General features: G+C 56.3%; 3 protein-coding genes across 3 annotated transcripts in view; 2 read left to right on the forward strand and 1 right to left on the reverse strand.

The window, feature by feature from the left end:
• The first annotated feature begins 204 nt into the window (after window positions 1-204).
• On the forward strand, window positions 205-7,388 carry Efemp2 (EGF containing fibulin-like extracellular matrix protein 2). Its single transcript, XM_013021207.1, has 10 exons — window positions 205-353; window positions 575-623; window positions 1,174-1,380; window positions 1,882-2,004; window positions 2,292-2,408; window positions 2,554-2,673; window positions 5,135-5,254; window positions 5,329-5,455; window positions 5,619-5,814; window positions 6,676-7,388. Exons 1-10 carry the CDS (start codon window positions 243-245, stop codon window positions 6,835-6,837), a joined length of 1,332 nt encoding a protein of 443 aa, XP_012876661.1. The 5' UTR covers window positions 205-242; the 3' UTR covers window positions 6,838-7,388.
• A 305-nt stretch (window positions 7,389-7,693) lies between these two features.
• Mus81 (MUS81 structure-specific endonuclease subunit) lies at window positions 7,694-13,582 on the reverse strand. Its single transcript, XM_013020951.1, has 16 exons — window positions 13,221-13,582; window positions 13,001-13,130; window positions 12,704-12,789; window positions 12,294-12,392; window positions 12,075-12,143; window positions 11,852-11,937; window positions 10,675-10,821; window positions 10,421-10,516; window positions 10,194-10,315; window positions 9,831-9,928; window positions 9,032-9,148; window positions 8,845-8,940; window positions 8,552-8,680; window positions 8,371-8,474; window positions 7,947-8,030; window positions 7,694-7,870 (listed from the first exon to the last, which is right to left on the reverse strand). Exons 1-16 carry the CDS (start codon window positions 13,353-13,355, stop codon window positions 7,804-7,806), a joined length of 1,665 nt encoding a protein of 554 aa, XP_012876405.1. The 5' UTR covers window positions 13,356-13,582; the 3' UTR covers window positions 7,694-7,803.
• Window positions 13,583-15,793: 2,211 nt separating this feature from the next.
• Window positions 15,794-16,137, forward strand: part of Cfl1 (cofilin 1 (non-muscle)) — a 3,464-nt gene continuing 3,120 nt past the window's right edge. Inside the window, exon 1 of the mRNA XM_013021150.1 lies at window positions 15,794-16,007. Coding sequence (XP_012876604.1) covers window positions 16,005-16,007 — 3 coding nt within the window. The 5' untranslated portion in view covers window positions 15,794-16,004. The remainder of the gene's footprint in view (window positions 16,008-16,137) is intronic.

Below are 16,137 nucleotides of genomic sequence, written 5' to 3' on the forward strand. Positions count from 1 at the left end.
GCCCCAGCGTCCGCCGAGACAGCGCGGCGCGGAACCGAGAGGCCTGCGCCCCACGGCTCGCACTGCTGGGGCACTGGGCAGGGGCCGGGTGGGCCTGGGACCCGGGCCTGCGAGAGGAGTCGGCCCCCAGCCATGGAAGGCTCGGGTGCCAAGCACGGCCCTGAGCTGGAGGCGGCGGGAGCGGGGGCTCGCGTGTCTTGGCAGAGGCCCCTGACCCCTGCCCACCACCTCCTAGCCTCGGGATGCTCCCTTTCGCTTCCTGCCTCCGCGGCTCTCTACTGCTGTGGGCGCTGCTGCTGCTGCTCCTGGGGGCAGCGTCTCCCCAGGAGTCTGAGGAGCCGGACAGCTATACGGTGGGGACCGTGGGGCCGCTGGCCTGGGATGGGGCGGGCAGAGAGGATGTTGGTACTGGAGTGGCAGCTGCGGGGAACCAATCTCCCCTTCCTGGTTGGTGGGTCGGCTGGAGGCTTTTGTTTGGATCCTGCTTGGAGGGTGGCAGGGCTCAGGCCCTGTGGTTGCTGGCTGGTTGGAGGAGACCTGGAATGAGCACTGGCCACCTCTGGTTCCCTTCCAGGAATGCACAGATGGCTATGAGTGGGATCCAGACAGCCAGCACTGCCGGGGTGAGTGTACCTGCAGGACCCACCAGCCCCGGGAACCTAGCTGAGGTTCAGGTGTTAACCACCACCTCCAAGATCTGTGGCCAGAGCCTAATGGCCTGCTCTCTACCCAGCTCTGCTGGGCCTAGGCCAGCTCCGGTTCTCTGGGGGCTCAATTAGAAGTGGCTCTTCCTCTAATCTACCCCCTTCCAGTAAGCAAGCAGCTGGGCACTACCCAGGAGAACCAGGTTGCATACATCTCTCTGAACCACAGACCTAGCCCAGCTCTTTATCCTGTAACTTAGAAGGGCAGTTCCACAGCAAAGGATCAGAGGCCTGCCCATTAGTCTTGGGCTGAGCTAGGGCTAGGGCCTTGAGGTGGGGCTGAAACCCACTTTGAGGCAAAAGAATTGGGACAAATAGGGAACAGGGGCCCCACCTGCAGCCCTGACAGGTCCTAGGCAAGCAGACATCCTTACCCACTTTAGAGAAGGCCGAGCCAGGGCTCCTGCCTCTCACTACCTCCAGGGCCAGCCCAGATGACTGGCTGTGCCCAGCAGGCCCCTCTCTGCAGATGTCAACGAGTGCCTGACCATTCCTGAGGCCTGCAAGGGCGAAATGAAATGCATCAACCATTATGGGGGCTACTTGTGCCTGCCCCGCTCGGCTGCCGTCATCAATGACCTACATGGCGAGGGACCCCCACCACCAGTGCCCCCTGCTGAACACCCCAGCTCCTGTCCACCAGGATACGAGCCGGATGAACAGGAGAGCTGCGTGGGTGAGTGCCAGCCACTCCAGTACCCAGGCTTCCAGCCCTCTCACCAGGCATCCTCTCCTGATCCTCCCTTGCTCAAAGCCCATTGGGCTCTTCAGGGAGGCACCCCCACTCATTCAGATCCCCCCCCCCCGTGATGCAAGAGCTCTGCCCCCCTCCCCCATCCCTCCTTCCCCAGCCTCTGGCTCTGTCTGCTTTAAGATCTATATCCCACCCCAGGGAGCCATGGGCCTTGAAGAAGTGAAGGTCCCGGTGTCAGTGATATTAGGGGGTGGGCAGAGCCTTGTTTAGCTCCATGATATGGGGTGTCACAGGGTCAGGGTGCCTTTGGAGGCTCCCAGGCTGCTGTTTTTTCTTTCTTTCTTTTTTGTGCTGTGGAGAGGATTTAATTCTTGTGTTCTTGCCAGCCACCCATGTGCCCATGTAAACGTTATCTGGTGTGTGCCACCACTCAAGCTGGTGGCCCGTGGGATTGTGCTCAGAGCTGAGTGATGTCTTCTGCAGATGTGGATGAGTGTACCCAGGCCTTGCATGACTGTCGCCCCAGCCAGGACTGCCATAACTTACCTGGCTCCTACCAGTGTACCTGCCCAGATGGCTACCGCAAGATCGGGCCAGAGTGTGTGGGTGAGTCCAGGGAGTCTTTGTTCTGGGCCTTAGCCTGGCTCTCATTCTAGCACCTGCCTCCTCTTCCTATCTACTCCCTAAATCACCTCAGTCCCTTATCACCTGTGGGGGGGTGGAGGGGCACACTGTATGTGGGCAGGGGGTGTGTCAAGGCTGGCCTGGCTCCAGCCCAATCAGCTCCTTAGGTAAAGACAAGATGGGTCATGGGTGCTGAGGCCTTGAGTTCTAGCTGACCCAGGCCCTGCCTGACCTCTACCCTCCACCCCCCTCCCCTATCTCCATCCCAGACATAGACGAGTGCCGCTACCGCTACTGCCAGCACCGCTGTGTGAACCTGCCCGGCTCCTTTCGCTGCCAGTGCGAGCCAGGCTTCCAGCTGGGGCCCAACAACCGCTCCTGTGTGGGTGAGGCTGGGCTGGGCCAGGCTCCTGGGTCCTGGGAAAGAAGGTGTGAGATGAGAGAACGCCTTTCCTAAGATCAGCCTAAGTGGAGGGGGGCTGTGGGCTGCCCTGTTCCTTTCACCCCTCCAACTGTTCCTGGCATCTTCAGATGTGAATGAGTGTGAGATGGGGGCCCCGTGTGAGCAGCGTTGCTTCAACTCCTATGGGACCTTCCTGTGTCGCTGTCACCAGGGCTACGAGCTGCATCGGGATGGCTTCTCCTGCAGTGGTGAGTTCAAAACCTGCCCTGAGTTTCTGAAATTGCCCTTCCAGGCCTTGCAGTTCACCATGCCTCCAGCAGCCACATGGTTGTTTTGACCCTTCCGTGTCCCATTCTCCTCACCCATACACCACCATGCCCTCCATCCTGCGCTGGTCGCAGGGCACTCCAAGACTGGTGGGCACCTTCAGGTGCAATTAGCCTTCTTCTGAGCTGGCAAGACAAAAAGGATATGGGTACCATTCTTCCTAGCAGTCAGGCTGAGCTACATTTGAATCCTGCACTAGAGCAAGCCATTCGTCTCTCTGAGCTTGTTCCTTCTACAAAATGGGTTGGATAGGGGATGAATAGGGACAGTGATAATGGACCGGCTTCATCAGATCTCCAGCAGCTGAAGTTGGAGAGAAGTTTATTGAGAACTTACTCTGTACAGGATACTTGGCTCTGCATACTTGGTCTTTTTTTTTTTTTTTGGTCCAGTCGTGGGGCCTGAACTCTGGGCCTGGGCGCTGTCCCTCAGCTCTTCAGCTCAAGGCTAGCACTCTACCACTTGAGCCACAGCGCCACTTCTGGCTTTTTTCTTTTTGCTTATGTGGCGCTGAGGAATCGAACCTAGGGCCTCAGGCATGGAAGGCAAGTGCTCTACCACTGAGCCACCTTCCCAGCCCTGCACACTTGGTCTTTGTGTCACCCTGTCAACAGTCCTTCGACATAGGTTTGATTTTGTTGTCCTTTCTCTTCAAACAAGACATTAACATGACCATTTAGGTTTATTGGGAGAATTGTAAAACATATAAATAAGTTTTGGGTGAATTCCTGAGAAGTTTAGCCTTCAATTTAGAGAGGTTAAGTGAATTTACCTAAGTTAATACTCCAAGGATGAGATGGGCTGGGGCTCAATCTCAGACTTTTCTCTCCATGTCACGTCATGTGTCCTTTTTTTTTTTTTTTTTTGGTTGGTTGTGGGGCTTGAACTCAAAGTGTGAGTGTTGTCCCTGAACCTCTGTGCTCAAGCCTGGGGCTCTACCACTTAAGCCACACTACCCCTTCCAGTTTTTGAGTGGCTAATTGGAGATGAGAGTCTCATGGGGGCTTTTCTGCCTGGACTGGCTTCTAGCCACAATCCTCAGATCTCAGCCTCTGAGTAGCTAGAATTGCTGGTGTGAGCCACTGGCACCCAGCCTCATGTATCCTTTCTGTCACACTTTGCTGTGGAGTAGAAGCTCGTTGATGCCTGACTGCATAAGGGGAACAAGAGCAGAAAACAGCATCCTATGTGTAGCTCATAGCTGCCAGAAGGAGACTGGGTGCAGACTGATTGTGGGTTGCAGGAATTGGACAAGTTGTTGAGAACTACAGCAGACTTTTCTGATCTGCTAGTTTAACCTGTTCATGTTACTGGCAGGGAAATGGGGAAATGGAGTTGAATGTATGCTCAAGCCTTTAGATTTCAAGTTCTGTTTTTTTTTTTTTTTTCCCCCGGTCGGTCGTGGGGCCTAAACTCTGGGCCTGGGCACTGTCCTTGAGCTCCTCAGCTCAAGGCAAGCACTCTACCACTTGAGCCACAGTGCCACTTCTGGCTTTTTCTGTTTATGTGGTACTGAGGGGCCTCATGCGTGCAAGGCAAGCGCTCTACCACTACGCCACCTTCCCAGCCCTTTTGTAAAAATTTTAATTGTTTTTTTCTATTAATGTTCTTATAGACCTGGGACAGATCAAAGACTTAGGAGATCTGGGCCAACCTATAGACATAGCTTTCTTATTTATTCACACACTTGTTTTTGTAGTACTGGGATTGAACTCAGGGCTTGATACTAAAGAGGCACACAGAATACCACAGAAGTATACCTATAAACCCTTCAAACCTTTTATTATTATTATTTTTATTTTTTGGGTCTGGTCGTGGGGCCTGAACTCTGGGCCTGGGCACTGTTCCTCAGCTCTTCAGCTCAAGGCTAGCACTCTACCACTTGAGCCACAGTGCCACTTCCGGCTTTTTTCTTTTTGCTTACGTGGTGCTGAGGAATCGAACTCAGGGCCTCAGGCATGCAAGGCAAGCGCTCTACCACTGAGCCACCTTCCCAGCCCGCAGACCTTTTATTTTTGTGCTGATATTGTGGCTTGAACTCAAGGCCTGAGCACTGTCCCTAGTATCCTACCACTTGAGCCACAGTTTCACTTCCAGCTTTTTGCTGGTTAACTGGAGATGAGTCTCATGGACTTTCCTGCATGAGCTGGCTTTGAACCATAATGCTCAGATCTCAGCCTCCTGAGTAGCTAGGATTGCAGGTATGCCTGGCCCCTCTGACCTTTCTTTGAGCCCTCTATCCCCCTCCTGAGCCTTGCAGGGCTCCTCTTGTCCCTTCTCTCTTCCCATATCCAGGGCTCTTGTCCCTAATTGGGCCTGTGGGACTCAATGGTGAGGGCTGCCCTGGTCCCGGTATCCTCATCCCCACCCTCCCTCCCTCAGATACAGATGAGTGCAGCTACTCCAGTTACCTCTGCCAGTACCGCTGTGTCAATGAGCCAGGCCGCTTCTCCTGCCACTGCCCACAGGGCTACCAGCTGATGGCCACACGGCTTTGCCAAGGTACAGGGGGCTAGGTTGGGCGGATGGGTTTAGGAGCTCATGTCCCTGATTCTAGCCCCTCTGCCCTGGTACAGACATTGATGAATGTGAGTCAGGTGGGCATCAGTGCTCTGAGGCCCAAACCTGTGTCAACTTCCATGGGGGATACCGTTGTGTGGACACCAACCGTTGTGTGGAGCCCTATATCCAGGTGTCGGACAAGTGAGTCTCCGAGATGACAGGCTTCTGTGGAAACAATTCCCAGGCCTTATAGCGGGCTAGTGCACCTGAGGCTGGTGGGAGTTATAGTCTTCTGCTGGGATTCCCAAGAGGATCTTGGATGGATGGGCCAGAATCTTACTGTCTTCCATCTTGGGGCCTCTAGCCGCTGCCTCTGCCCCGCCTCCAACCCCCTGTGTCGAGAGCAGCCTTCATCCATTGTGTACCGGTACATGAGCATCACCTCGGAGCGCAGCGTGCCAGCCGATGTGTTCCAGATACAGGCAACTTCTGTCTACCCCGGGGCCTACAATGCCTTTCAGATCCGTGCAGGAAACTCTCAGGGGGACTTCTACATTAGGGTAAGGTGCTCTCCTACTCACCCGCCCCCCCCCCCAACATGCATTATTCTAGGAACAGTGAGTGGGAGACTAGGTTGTTCCACCACTTCCCATCCCAGGAGGCGGGACTGGTGTGTGCAGTGGAACATTCCCAGGGTCCCAGCCTCTAAGACAGTTCTGACAGGCAGTTCATCACTGGAGTTTGAGCCTCAGTATTGGCCTCCCTTACCTGGCCTTGATTTCTTCAGCCACAAAACAAGGAATGGCGTTGAGATTTGTGTAGGAGTTGGATTGGATCCAGTTCTGCTGGTGAGCTAGCTGAGGCTGGCACGGGTCCAGGTGTGGCCTGCAGTGTGTGTGGGAGGGCCTCAAACCCCCTGTGTTCTGCTGTATTTAAGCCTTAAGAGGCATTTGGCATCAGAGCTTGCTTTTTTCCCCTTGGAGTTGAGTGCTTCGGGGCTGACAATGCAGCTTAGTGCTACAACATGTGCTTAGTCTGTAGCAAGAGGCCCCGGGCTTGATCTCCAGCACCGAAAGAAGAAAAAAAAATACTGATGGCTTTGAAAGGGAGTCTAGTCTGTTCCAATTACCAAAGGCTCCATCATTCCAACCCTGGCCTTGAGTCATCAGTTAATCTTGATTAGAAAGCAACTAGCTGGGAGGGGTGGGGAGAGATCCAGTGGGGATATTTTGGGGGGCAGAACCTTAGGCTAGAAGAAGGATGTGTGTGAGAGCCTGGGTGACAACAGCCTGGCCAGGGCTGCCCCTCCCCCACTTCACTGCCCTGTGGCGGGAAGTGAAGTGGAAGTGACACTGGGACAGGGTCCTGCCTGGCACAGAGGCTGACGACCCCCATGTCCTGCCACCCACTGTGCCCTGCAGCAAATCAACAACGTCAGCGCCATGCTGGTCCTCGCCCGGCCAGTGACAGGCCCCCGGGAGTACGTGCTGGACCTGGAGATGGTCACCATGAACTCCCTCATGAGCTACCGGGCCAGTTCCGTACTGAGACTCACCGTCTTCGTGGGGGCCTACACCTTCTGAGGAGGGGGGGACCCTTAGAGAGGGGCCATCTGCCCCCTGTAGCTGAGGAGCCTGGGGCTCAGAGATGACTGTGTTCTGCTAAAAAGCAAGATGCTGTGAAGGATAGAAAGGCAATAAAGGGAAAAAGGAGTCCTGGTGGCTGAGGTAGGCGGGCAACCTCAGCTTGGGGAAGGGGCCGGGCTTGGGAGAAGCAGGCCAAGCCCACCTGAAGGGAGCTGTGTTCAGGTTGAGGGGCTCCACTGAGGTGGGCCTGAGGGCTTCAGAATCACCCCAGGCCTCATCCCAGCACCCTGCTTGGCTGACGTGGAGGGGGGTGAGAAACCTTACCCAGGACATGGCCAAGAAGCCCAGAGTTGGAGTCCTAGCGCTGCCTCAAAGTAGATATTTGTTTAAGCCCCGCTCGCTTCCTGGGCCTGTTTCACAATCTACAAAACGAGATGATGACTGTGACTGCTTTCCTAGCTCCTCTTTTCCACGTTATAGAACTTCTTATCAAATGAACTTTTATTGGACAAGGGACCATCTAATTACATAAAGTAGATTCAAAGCTGCAATGCCCATTGACTCCATCTCTCTGACAAGGAAACTCCAGATTGTCCTGCTCAGCTTCCCAAGTGCGGTTATTATGGTCATGTGCTACCACACCTGGACAGGAACTTGTTCTTAAAAGCACTGGGTAGGGCTATTATCTGTAGCTCAGTGGTAGAGTGCTTGCCTAGGATGCCCAGTGCTCTGGTTTCTCAGCACTGCAAAACAAAAACAAAAAACCAATGGACTCTACCTAGTCTCACTCCTAAGTTCCTGCATATTGTATAAGGGTCTGGGGGCTCGGCATTTCCTCCATAACACATAAGGCTGCAGACACAAAGGTTTTTATTATAGCCCTAAAGATCTCAGTTGAAAGGCTGGTGAGGCTGGGGAGAGAAGGAAGATGAGGACTGGGGTCTATCTCTTGGCACACATAGCTCAGGTCAGGGGGCTGTAGCTGCAGTAGAGCTGGGACAACGTCCTGCTCAGAGCAGGTCCCAGGTTCCTGCAGGAAAAGAAAGGCAGGAGACGGTTGGCCCAGGGCCTAGGCTGCCTCCCTCCAGATGAAGGCTCACCCTCACCTCTGCAGACGCCCACACTTGATGGTGCTCAGTAGCGTCTCCTGCTCCTTGGGGGTGGCACAGGCGTCATAGGCGGCCAGGAGGCTGCGGGTGGGGTATACGGCGCTGACTATCTGTACCACCACCATGAACAGGGAAGTCTGGGGAGTCAGGGTCTAGACACTGCATATTTTACTAAGCCTGATATTTGAGGCCCTGCTCTATCCTGTCTGCCCCTCTGTTCCTGGGGTACGAACCAGCAAAGCTTCCCAAAGCTCCCCATCTTCCTTGAAGAAGCCACCTCCTGGCACCAGGTAGCACACATCCCTGTCTTCCCCCGCAATTCCATCAACCTGAGTTCCCAGGGTTCGCCTGGATCTGCGCACAGCCAAGCTCACTCCATAGGCGCCCTGGTGAAGGTGAACCTCACACAGGTAGCGCATACCTGGCGGGAGTGCTGTATCGCTCCAGGAGTGCCGCTGCCTTCTCCCCACTCAGCCCTCGCACCTGCATCAGCTGCCGGGCAAACACTTCTCGCACAGATTGGGCCTAGGGTTGGGGAGGCTTGGGTCAGGAGCAGGCTGGGCCCCTGGGCCACCTAAGCAGAGGCCAGGCAAGAGCAGTACCTTGTTCTTGATGGCTCCTGCGTTGAAGTCTCCGAAGGTGAGGAGTGAGCAGAGCGGGTTTGGGGAGGGCCTCTCCCCTGGCTTGGGATCCCCCTGGGCTCCCCAGGGGCGGCTGTGCAGGGTGCGGCCCTAAGGGAAGAGGTGACTTAGGCCAAGCTGGGCTCTAAGGGGCAACGCCCAACCAGTGCTTCCCAGTCCTGGGCCTCCCCAGGCAACCTGAGAAATGGACATCCCCCCCGCACTGCCTGCCTTGGCACAGCGAGGCTCCACTGCCAAGCAGGAGCCCTCATCACCTGGTAGAGTCTCTCCAGGGCCCGGGTCAGCAGTGCCAGGTAGGCGGCTGACTCCTTAATGTCAGCAGTGCGCTTCACGAAGAAGCCATCGATGATCTGTGCAAGAGGAGAGCAGATAGAGAGCTGGCTCCCGGCTTGAGGCAATAGCCATGGCTCCTGCCAGCCTGGCCCCACCCTCCCACTGCACCTGGGTGTTGGTGACAGCCTGCAGCAGCGTGCTCTCAGGAAGGCTGAGGTTATGGACTGAGCCATGCTCCTCCACCAGATACACAGGGTGCCCCAGGCCGCAGCGCTTCAAGCGGAACTGGGGAGGTGGAAAAGGGAATGGGGTTGGGGAGGGGTGGTCAGGCCCAAATGCCCAAGTGACTGGGCTGTTTAGCATGCCCCACATTCGAGCTTGCAAGGTAACCCCAAGTCCTGCCAGTTGCCTCCTGCTCAGAGAGGTCTGTGCAACCAGTGTTCCTACTCCTAGGGGAACCCATCCTTTAGACCCCTAAGGCTGGTGTATAGCCTCTGCTGTTCTATTACTGGGGCCCTGGCCTTAGTGGGATGGCTGCACTGGGTAACAATAAGGTCTTTCTTTTTTTTCTTTTTTCGTGTTAGTCCTGGGGCTTGAACTCAAGGCCTGGACACTGTCCCTCAGCTTTTTTGCTTAAGGCTAGTACTCTACCTCTTGAACCACACCTCCACTTCTGACATTTTGATGGTTACCAAAGATTAAGAATCTCAGGGACTTTGGGGGGTGGGGCAAGGTGGGGGGAGGGCTTGGCTTTGAACATGGATCCTCAGATCTCAGTCTCCTGAGTAGCTAGGATTACAGACATGAGCCACCACAGCCACCCTTGGGGTCTTTAAGATGCTCCTCAGCTCAAAGGAGGCCAGAGGTACTTTGATTGGAGGAATCTTCTCAGCAGTGCCCTCTGCTTGCTTTGGGCTGAAGACGGGCCGGGCAGGCAGTGGGAGGTAAGGCCTGTGAGCCAAGGCACCTTCTGCTCCCGGAAGCGGCCATCCATGATGCTGCTGCACAGGTCATCTAGCCGCTTGCGCTCCACAATGTGGTCCAGAACTAACTCCCCAGGTCTTGCTGCCAAGAAGCCAAAATGCGTCCTCTTAACTTGTGACACCCCCCATCATCAGGCCTAGTCTCTGACCCTTGCCCATCCATAGACCCCCTCCCTTTTTTTGTGCTAGTACTAGGACTTGAACTCAGGCCTGGGCCTGAGTTCTGTGAGATAAGGATCTCACAGACTTTCCTGCACAGGCTGGCTTGGAACTTTGATCAGATGACAGGCTATAGCTAGGATTCTAAGTGTGAGCCACGGGCACCTGGCCTATCCACAGCCTTTTACCTGGATCTCTGGGCTCAGTCTCCTGTGCCACCCACACAAAGTCCCCAATGTGCAGTTTGCGCACTGTGTGCGCCACACGCAGCCGCTGCAGCTCTCGGAGCAGCTCTGGCCGGTGTCCTGCCCTGAAATTACAGGGATGGAGGCCAAAGTCAAGGTGGTCTACTACAGGCGCTCCCCCCCCAGCATCTACTCATCAGCTTCACCACTATTCCCCCCAGCCCCCTTACCCTCGAGTCTCTCCAGTGTCCACGCACAACAGCACCCTGTACTCTCCAGGTCTCAGCTCCAGCAGGGGCTGCTGGCCCTCCCCTCCGCTGGTGCCACTACAAGGAAATGGGGCGGAGTGTGAAGCCAGGGGCGCCCTGCGCACACACGGCTCACAGCTTGGCTGAGCTGCAGCTACAGAATTAAGGATGTGCTGCTGGCTTCGTTTGTAGGAGCCCCCACCCCCCCTTGCCCCAATTCCCCCCTTCTTCCTCACAGCTCGGCGGAGGCTGCTCTTGGCACTGCTGGTTCCTCCCCAGGAGGCTCCTTAGGCCTGGTGCCCACATTCACATTCAGCGAGCTCGAGCTTTCTGACTCTGCCAACTTCTGGGCCAGCTCCAGGCCCTCCGGGGTCAGTGAGAACCTGGGAGGTGGAGGAGACACACATAGCTCTCTCTCTTCACATCTGGCAAGGTCTCCTGCTGCCCCTAGTGAGGTGGACTTCACTCCGCCTTGGCCTCCCTGCCCAAGTCCAGCAGCTTCCCTCTTCCACTGTTTTCTTGCCTCTCAGATCAACTTCCTCAGGACCTCCTTAGTGTCACTTCTAAAGTCTGCAGTATGTGTGCCTCCGTCTCCTTCCCCTTGTCTTCACTCATGCTGTTCCCTCCTTTCAGCATGCTTCCTGCATTTCTACTAGGGCTCCGTACTTTTAAGGCCAATCCTCTCCACCTGCGCAACAACCCCAGCTCATCTTGCATTAGCTATTTTTCAAGTAGTGCCTCAATTATTATTATTTTTTCCCCCAGGCTAGCCTGTACTGTGATCCTCCTGTTTATACCTCCCACATGGCTGGGAATCAGAAGCACTCATTACAGGTGTGGCTTTGTTAACTTTGTGCCTGCTCAAACTACAATTCCCCAGTCTCTGCCCCCAGAGTAGCTGGGATTACAGATGTGTGCCACTGAGCCTGTCCTCCAATCAGATTTAAAGACATGCCAATAATGCCATGTCCCCCCATCAAAGGCTTTCTGCTCCTCTAACAATGGAGCTCCCTCTGTTGTTTTGTTGTGTTTTTTTTTTGGGTCTGGTTGTGGGGCCTGAACTCTGGGCCTGAGCACTGTCCCTCAGCTCTTCAGCTCAAGGCTAGTGCTCTACCACTTGAGCCACAACGCCACTTCTGGCTTTTTTTCTTTTTGCTTATGTGGTGCTGAGGAATCGAACCCAGGACCTCAGGCATGCAAGGCAAACGCTCTACCACTGAGCCAACTTCCCAGCCCCTCCCTCTGCTGTTTTAGTTGCTCATAGGCTACATTTTTCCACAGTGCAGGCTCCTGAGATGGGCTAGCCTCCCCAACCTCAGCAGCTGGGGATAGGCGAGCCTCACTAAGAATGCCAGAATGCCGTGCATGCTCCTTCATTCCTGCCACCAGTATCTTCCTGCAGCAGGCCCATACCTGGCTGGCTGGTGTGTCCTGAGGACCAAGTTCCTGTGGAGCAGGCCACGAAGGGCAGGCCAGGGTCGAGTAGTCCCAGGGGCTACCTGGAAATAGGAATAGAAACAGAGCTCTTGGTACTCCAGGTTCCTGTGTCCCTCAGCCATGAGCCATACTTGGACAAGGCCTCACGCCGTCCTTCACTGCCATGAAGGAAAGACTCCATCCCAACTTGGGTGCTCACCTTGGGGGCCTTCTGGCCACACCTCTGCAGCAGTTCCTCCTTGGTTAGGAAAGAGTGGCCATCAGGGTTCTGCAATCATGGTGGAAAAGTTAGGAGCTGCTTTTTAACTTCCCTGAGTGGCTGAGAAAAACTTACTTGCCATCACCAGGTGCTTCTTGGAGCCCACAGCTCCACTCATTGCCTCATCCCACCCTCCGCTGGGGTGGCCAGCCAACTTACCAGGTGCTCCTGGTAGAGCTGCAGGAGAATAGCTCGAGCTCCTGAGTGCCGAGCCGGCCAGTAGCCACCAGAGCCTCCTGCTTGGGGTTGAGCGGAAACCTTAAAGGGACAGAAAGAATATGGACATGAATGATGGTCAGTCAGTGTCAGCTCAATCCCTGGCAAGGGCTGCATTTTTCACAGGCCCATGCAGCCTGTGGATGAGACAGAGACCAGTTGTAGGGCAAAGACAAAGGGTGGAGGTTTGTGCCTGGCCCTGCCTCAGTTCTGCCACCACTGCAAGAGAACACAGCAAGGAAATAGCTCCCTCTCTGTTATCAATATCCCCATTTACAGTCTCAAAGAGATTCATTGAGGAATCTCTCAAACCAAGTCGTACTCTCAGCGCTCCCCCTTTACCCCCTCCTCACCGGCATGTTAGAGTCCTGGTCTTGGGCAGGTGACCCTTCCATAGCTGGACTCTTCTCTCCCGACGGGGGGCCTGGAGCATGGTCACCTGCAGGAGAAGAAAATCAACCTTGAGTCTCAGCTAGCAGAGTCCGTCTGTTTATGCTGTATTTGAGATCTATGAGGTTCAGAGAGTGCCAACCACTACCCCAGGCCAAGCGGCAGTTCCTCCAGGAGTGGGGGAGCTTGAAGCCAAGGCACCCAAAGTGGGCGCGGAGGCTGCCCCTGGCAGGCCACCCGCTGCGGCCCGGGGCGCTCACCGCCCGACGCTCGGTGCTGCTGCAGCCGCTCGTCCAGCATCCGGCAGAGCCCGTCTCCAAAGTGCTGGAGGATCTTGGCTTCCTTCCCGCTGCGCAGGGGCAGCGGGTACCGCCGGAGCGAACGCAGCGCCTGGCGGGGCAGGGGTGCGGGTCTCGGTCAGAGGGAGCCCGGGCTCGGGCGACGCCCTCCCGGCGCCGGCAGTCCCGGTACCGGACTCACCCTCTGAAACACGAAGCGCGTGCGGCGCCCTCTGCGGGCCGCCTCGTCCCGCCACTCGGTCAGCCAGAGCACGAAGAGCGGGTTGGGACAGGCGGGCAGGGGGCGCTTGCGGCCCAGGCGCACGGGCGCCGCCATGAGCCCCGGGGCTGGACCCTCGGCGTCCCACGCCGGTGCGATCGCGCGGCGCGGCAGTCAGGACGCGAACATCTGGGCGCGCGGGGGGGGGGTGAGGCGAGAGTGAGGGCAGATCCTCCCCGAACACGTGGCCCCTGTTGGGCACTAACTAGACGTTCGCTCCCGGCGCCTTCTCTATCCCCGCACCACTCCATAAGAGACCCAGCGGGGAAGGGTCGCTACCATCTTCCCTCTCCCCACCCCCTCGGCTTCCCCAGACCCCACCCCCCTGCCAGGACCCGGCCTTTGGAAGCGTCCCGTCCAGGCCAGGAGCTCTGACCCGCCCCTTCCTCTCGCCTTAGACTCGAGAGCAAGGGTGGGGGGGAGCCTCTCCGTGTTGGAGAACGGAGGGGGACAGCGCCCCCTGCGTCTGGGAGGACTGTCACCCGAAATTGGTGTCCCGGAAGATTTCTAAGCCTGTCAGTTACGGCCTCACCCCCACAGAGGTGACAGGTGACCAGCTAGGCTGGAGAAGAGTCGGACAGGGCAACACAAGTACAAGTATATTTGTAGATGGGACATCCGGGAAGGAGTGTAGGGGATGGCACAAAGGTAAGACAGGAATAGCTGAAAGATCTAAGAAGAAATGGTGAGCCGTGGGACACGTGTGTATGTAGTAGGGGGGGGACACAAAGGGACATGCCCCCATGGCCCAGGCTAAGTGTAAGGGGCGGCGGGGCGGGGTGGGTGTGTGTGTCAGAGAATAAGTAGAAGACCTATAAGAGGTGCTGGGGTTCCTGGAAGGTTGGGGAGACCAGACTGGCGTGTGATGGCATCCCAGGAAGCTGGTTAGTAGACAGAACACTTCGTTTTCGTGGCTCACGGAGGTTGACGATCGAACTCTTGCACAGGGGTCTCAGGTTGAAGGACAAATGTAGGTGAATTGGGTACAGGTCTCGCCTGGGGTTTCAGCAGCCCCAGGCCGCCAGCTGTCAGGCCAGAAGTGGGCGGGCTCCAGGCAGCGAGGAGCGGGGCGAATCCTAGCTCCAGGCCCGCCCCTGCCCGGCTCCCGGAGCCCGCCTCCTTCCCGACCCGGCCTTATAAGGAGCCTGAAGCCGGAGTTGGGGCCGGCCCCGCCCCCTCTAGTCTCTTGTCCTAATAAGGACATCTAGGGCATCCCGCGGCCGAGGGCGGAAGGATCGCGTCTCCAGGGTAACTACGAAGCCCCTTCCCCCTCCTCGTTGCTCTGGGAAACTGCGAGGCTCGCAAAACGGTGGAGCTAGTCTTCTCTTTAGCTCGGGGTGCTGAGGGGACGCGGCAGAGAAGGGGGTGTCCAGCGGCTTCTTCTACCTGCTGCAATCGGAGCTTGGACGGTGGACGCTGCTGCCGACTACAACCCCCAGCATGCTCTGCGAAATACCTCCCACTCCTTGCGTTGCTCTCCACTTGCACGCTTTATTCTGCTTGTGGTACCAACGCCCTTGCTCCGACTGTTTCCATTGCCCAATTTTCTTGTAGTGAAGCTAACTAAGGTCGGTCGTTGTTCTAGGCCAACGAAATCTTCCTGGAAGTTCCCCACATGTTTAATTTTAGGCTCATGTTCCCATAGAGATAGTGTCTCGGTTTTTCTGAGTGTTAGAGTGACTAAATTTATCAACTTGACAACTAGGTTCGTTTTTCTCTTCTCTCTGCCTGGCAAAGGGCACATAAGTCTTGAATGCACACACACATACACATACCCGTCCTGCTTCACTGCATTTGCCAAACGTTAAGAACCGAGCTCTTCTTTCAGATTCTCTTGTAGCTATTCCCGTGTGTGTTTCCCTCTTATTCTATATGACCTGTTCCTTTTTGTGAGTGTGCCGTTTTAGGGCTTAAACTCAGGGTCTGGGCACTGCCCCTGAACTTTTGTGCTCAAGGCTAGCACTCTACCACTTGAATCACAGCGCCACTTCTGGTTTTTTGGTGGTTAATTGGAGATAAGTCTCACTGTCTTTCCTGTCTGGGCTGGCTTTGAACTGCGATCCTTAGATCGTAGGTTCCTGAGTAGCTAGGTTTGGCTCGACTGTTTAATTGACAAGAATGACTTTGCACACGGAGGGCGTAAAGTTTGAAGATACTTTCAAACTAGCAATTCGGCTTGTTTTAGGACCGGATTCCAGGCCAAAGCTTTGTTTCCAAGAAGCGAAATCCTAATCACCAATATTTTTACAGTAGGTTTCCAGAAAGTGCCAGGTGGACCTTAGGAAACCGTTTCCCGGCGGGAGAAGGAGCCGCTCCGTCGAGGATGATTTTCGGGGCACTGCGCTCCGCGCTGGGCACCTCCCTCGGCGCCCCGGAGCGGTTCCTGGTGAGCCCCACCAATAGGCCCGCTCTACGCGCACAGCCCCGCCCCTCGGCCTACATTTCCCCGCAGGCCCTGCGGAGCCGCGAGGCAGGCGACACCCCCGGCTATTACCCAGGGAGCCCGACGACCGTGCGAGACCCTCGGACTCCATTTCCCGTCGGCACGAGCAGGGAGCACCGGAAGCCCGCCCCGCCCCTCATTGTGCGGCTGCTACTAAACGGAAGGGGCCGGGAGAGGCCGCGTTCAGTCGGATCCCGACAGCAGCTGCAGCAGCTTTGGTTTTCCCAGGCTCTCCTCGCCCTCTTCTCTTCGCTTTCGGAAACATGGTGAGCGGCAGGCCGCGGCTCCCGCGGGGGAGGCGGCTGCGGGTCGGTCCCTCGGACGCCCGGGGATGGAGAGGGCGACCTCGGCCCTCCCGACCCCCCGGCAAGACCGGGTCTTGCATCGACCGGCGGG

This window comes from Dipodomys ordii, unplaced genomic scaffold (assembly GCF_000151885.1).
Source record: "Dipodomys ordii isolate 6190 unplaced genomic scaffold, Dord_2.0 Scaffold54, whole genome shotgun sequence".
NCBI classification, from domain to species: Eukaryota; Metazoa; Chordata; class Mammalia; order Rodentia; family Heteromyidae; genus Dipodomys; species Dipodomys ordii.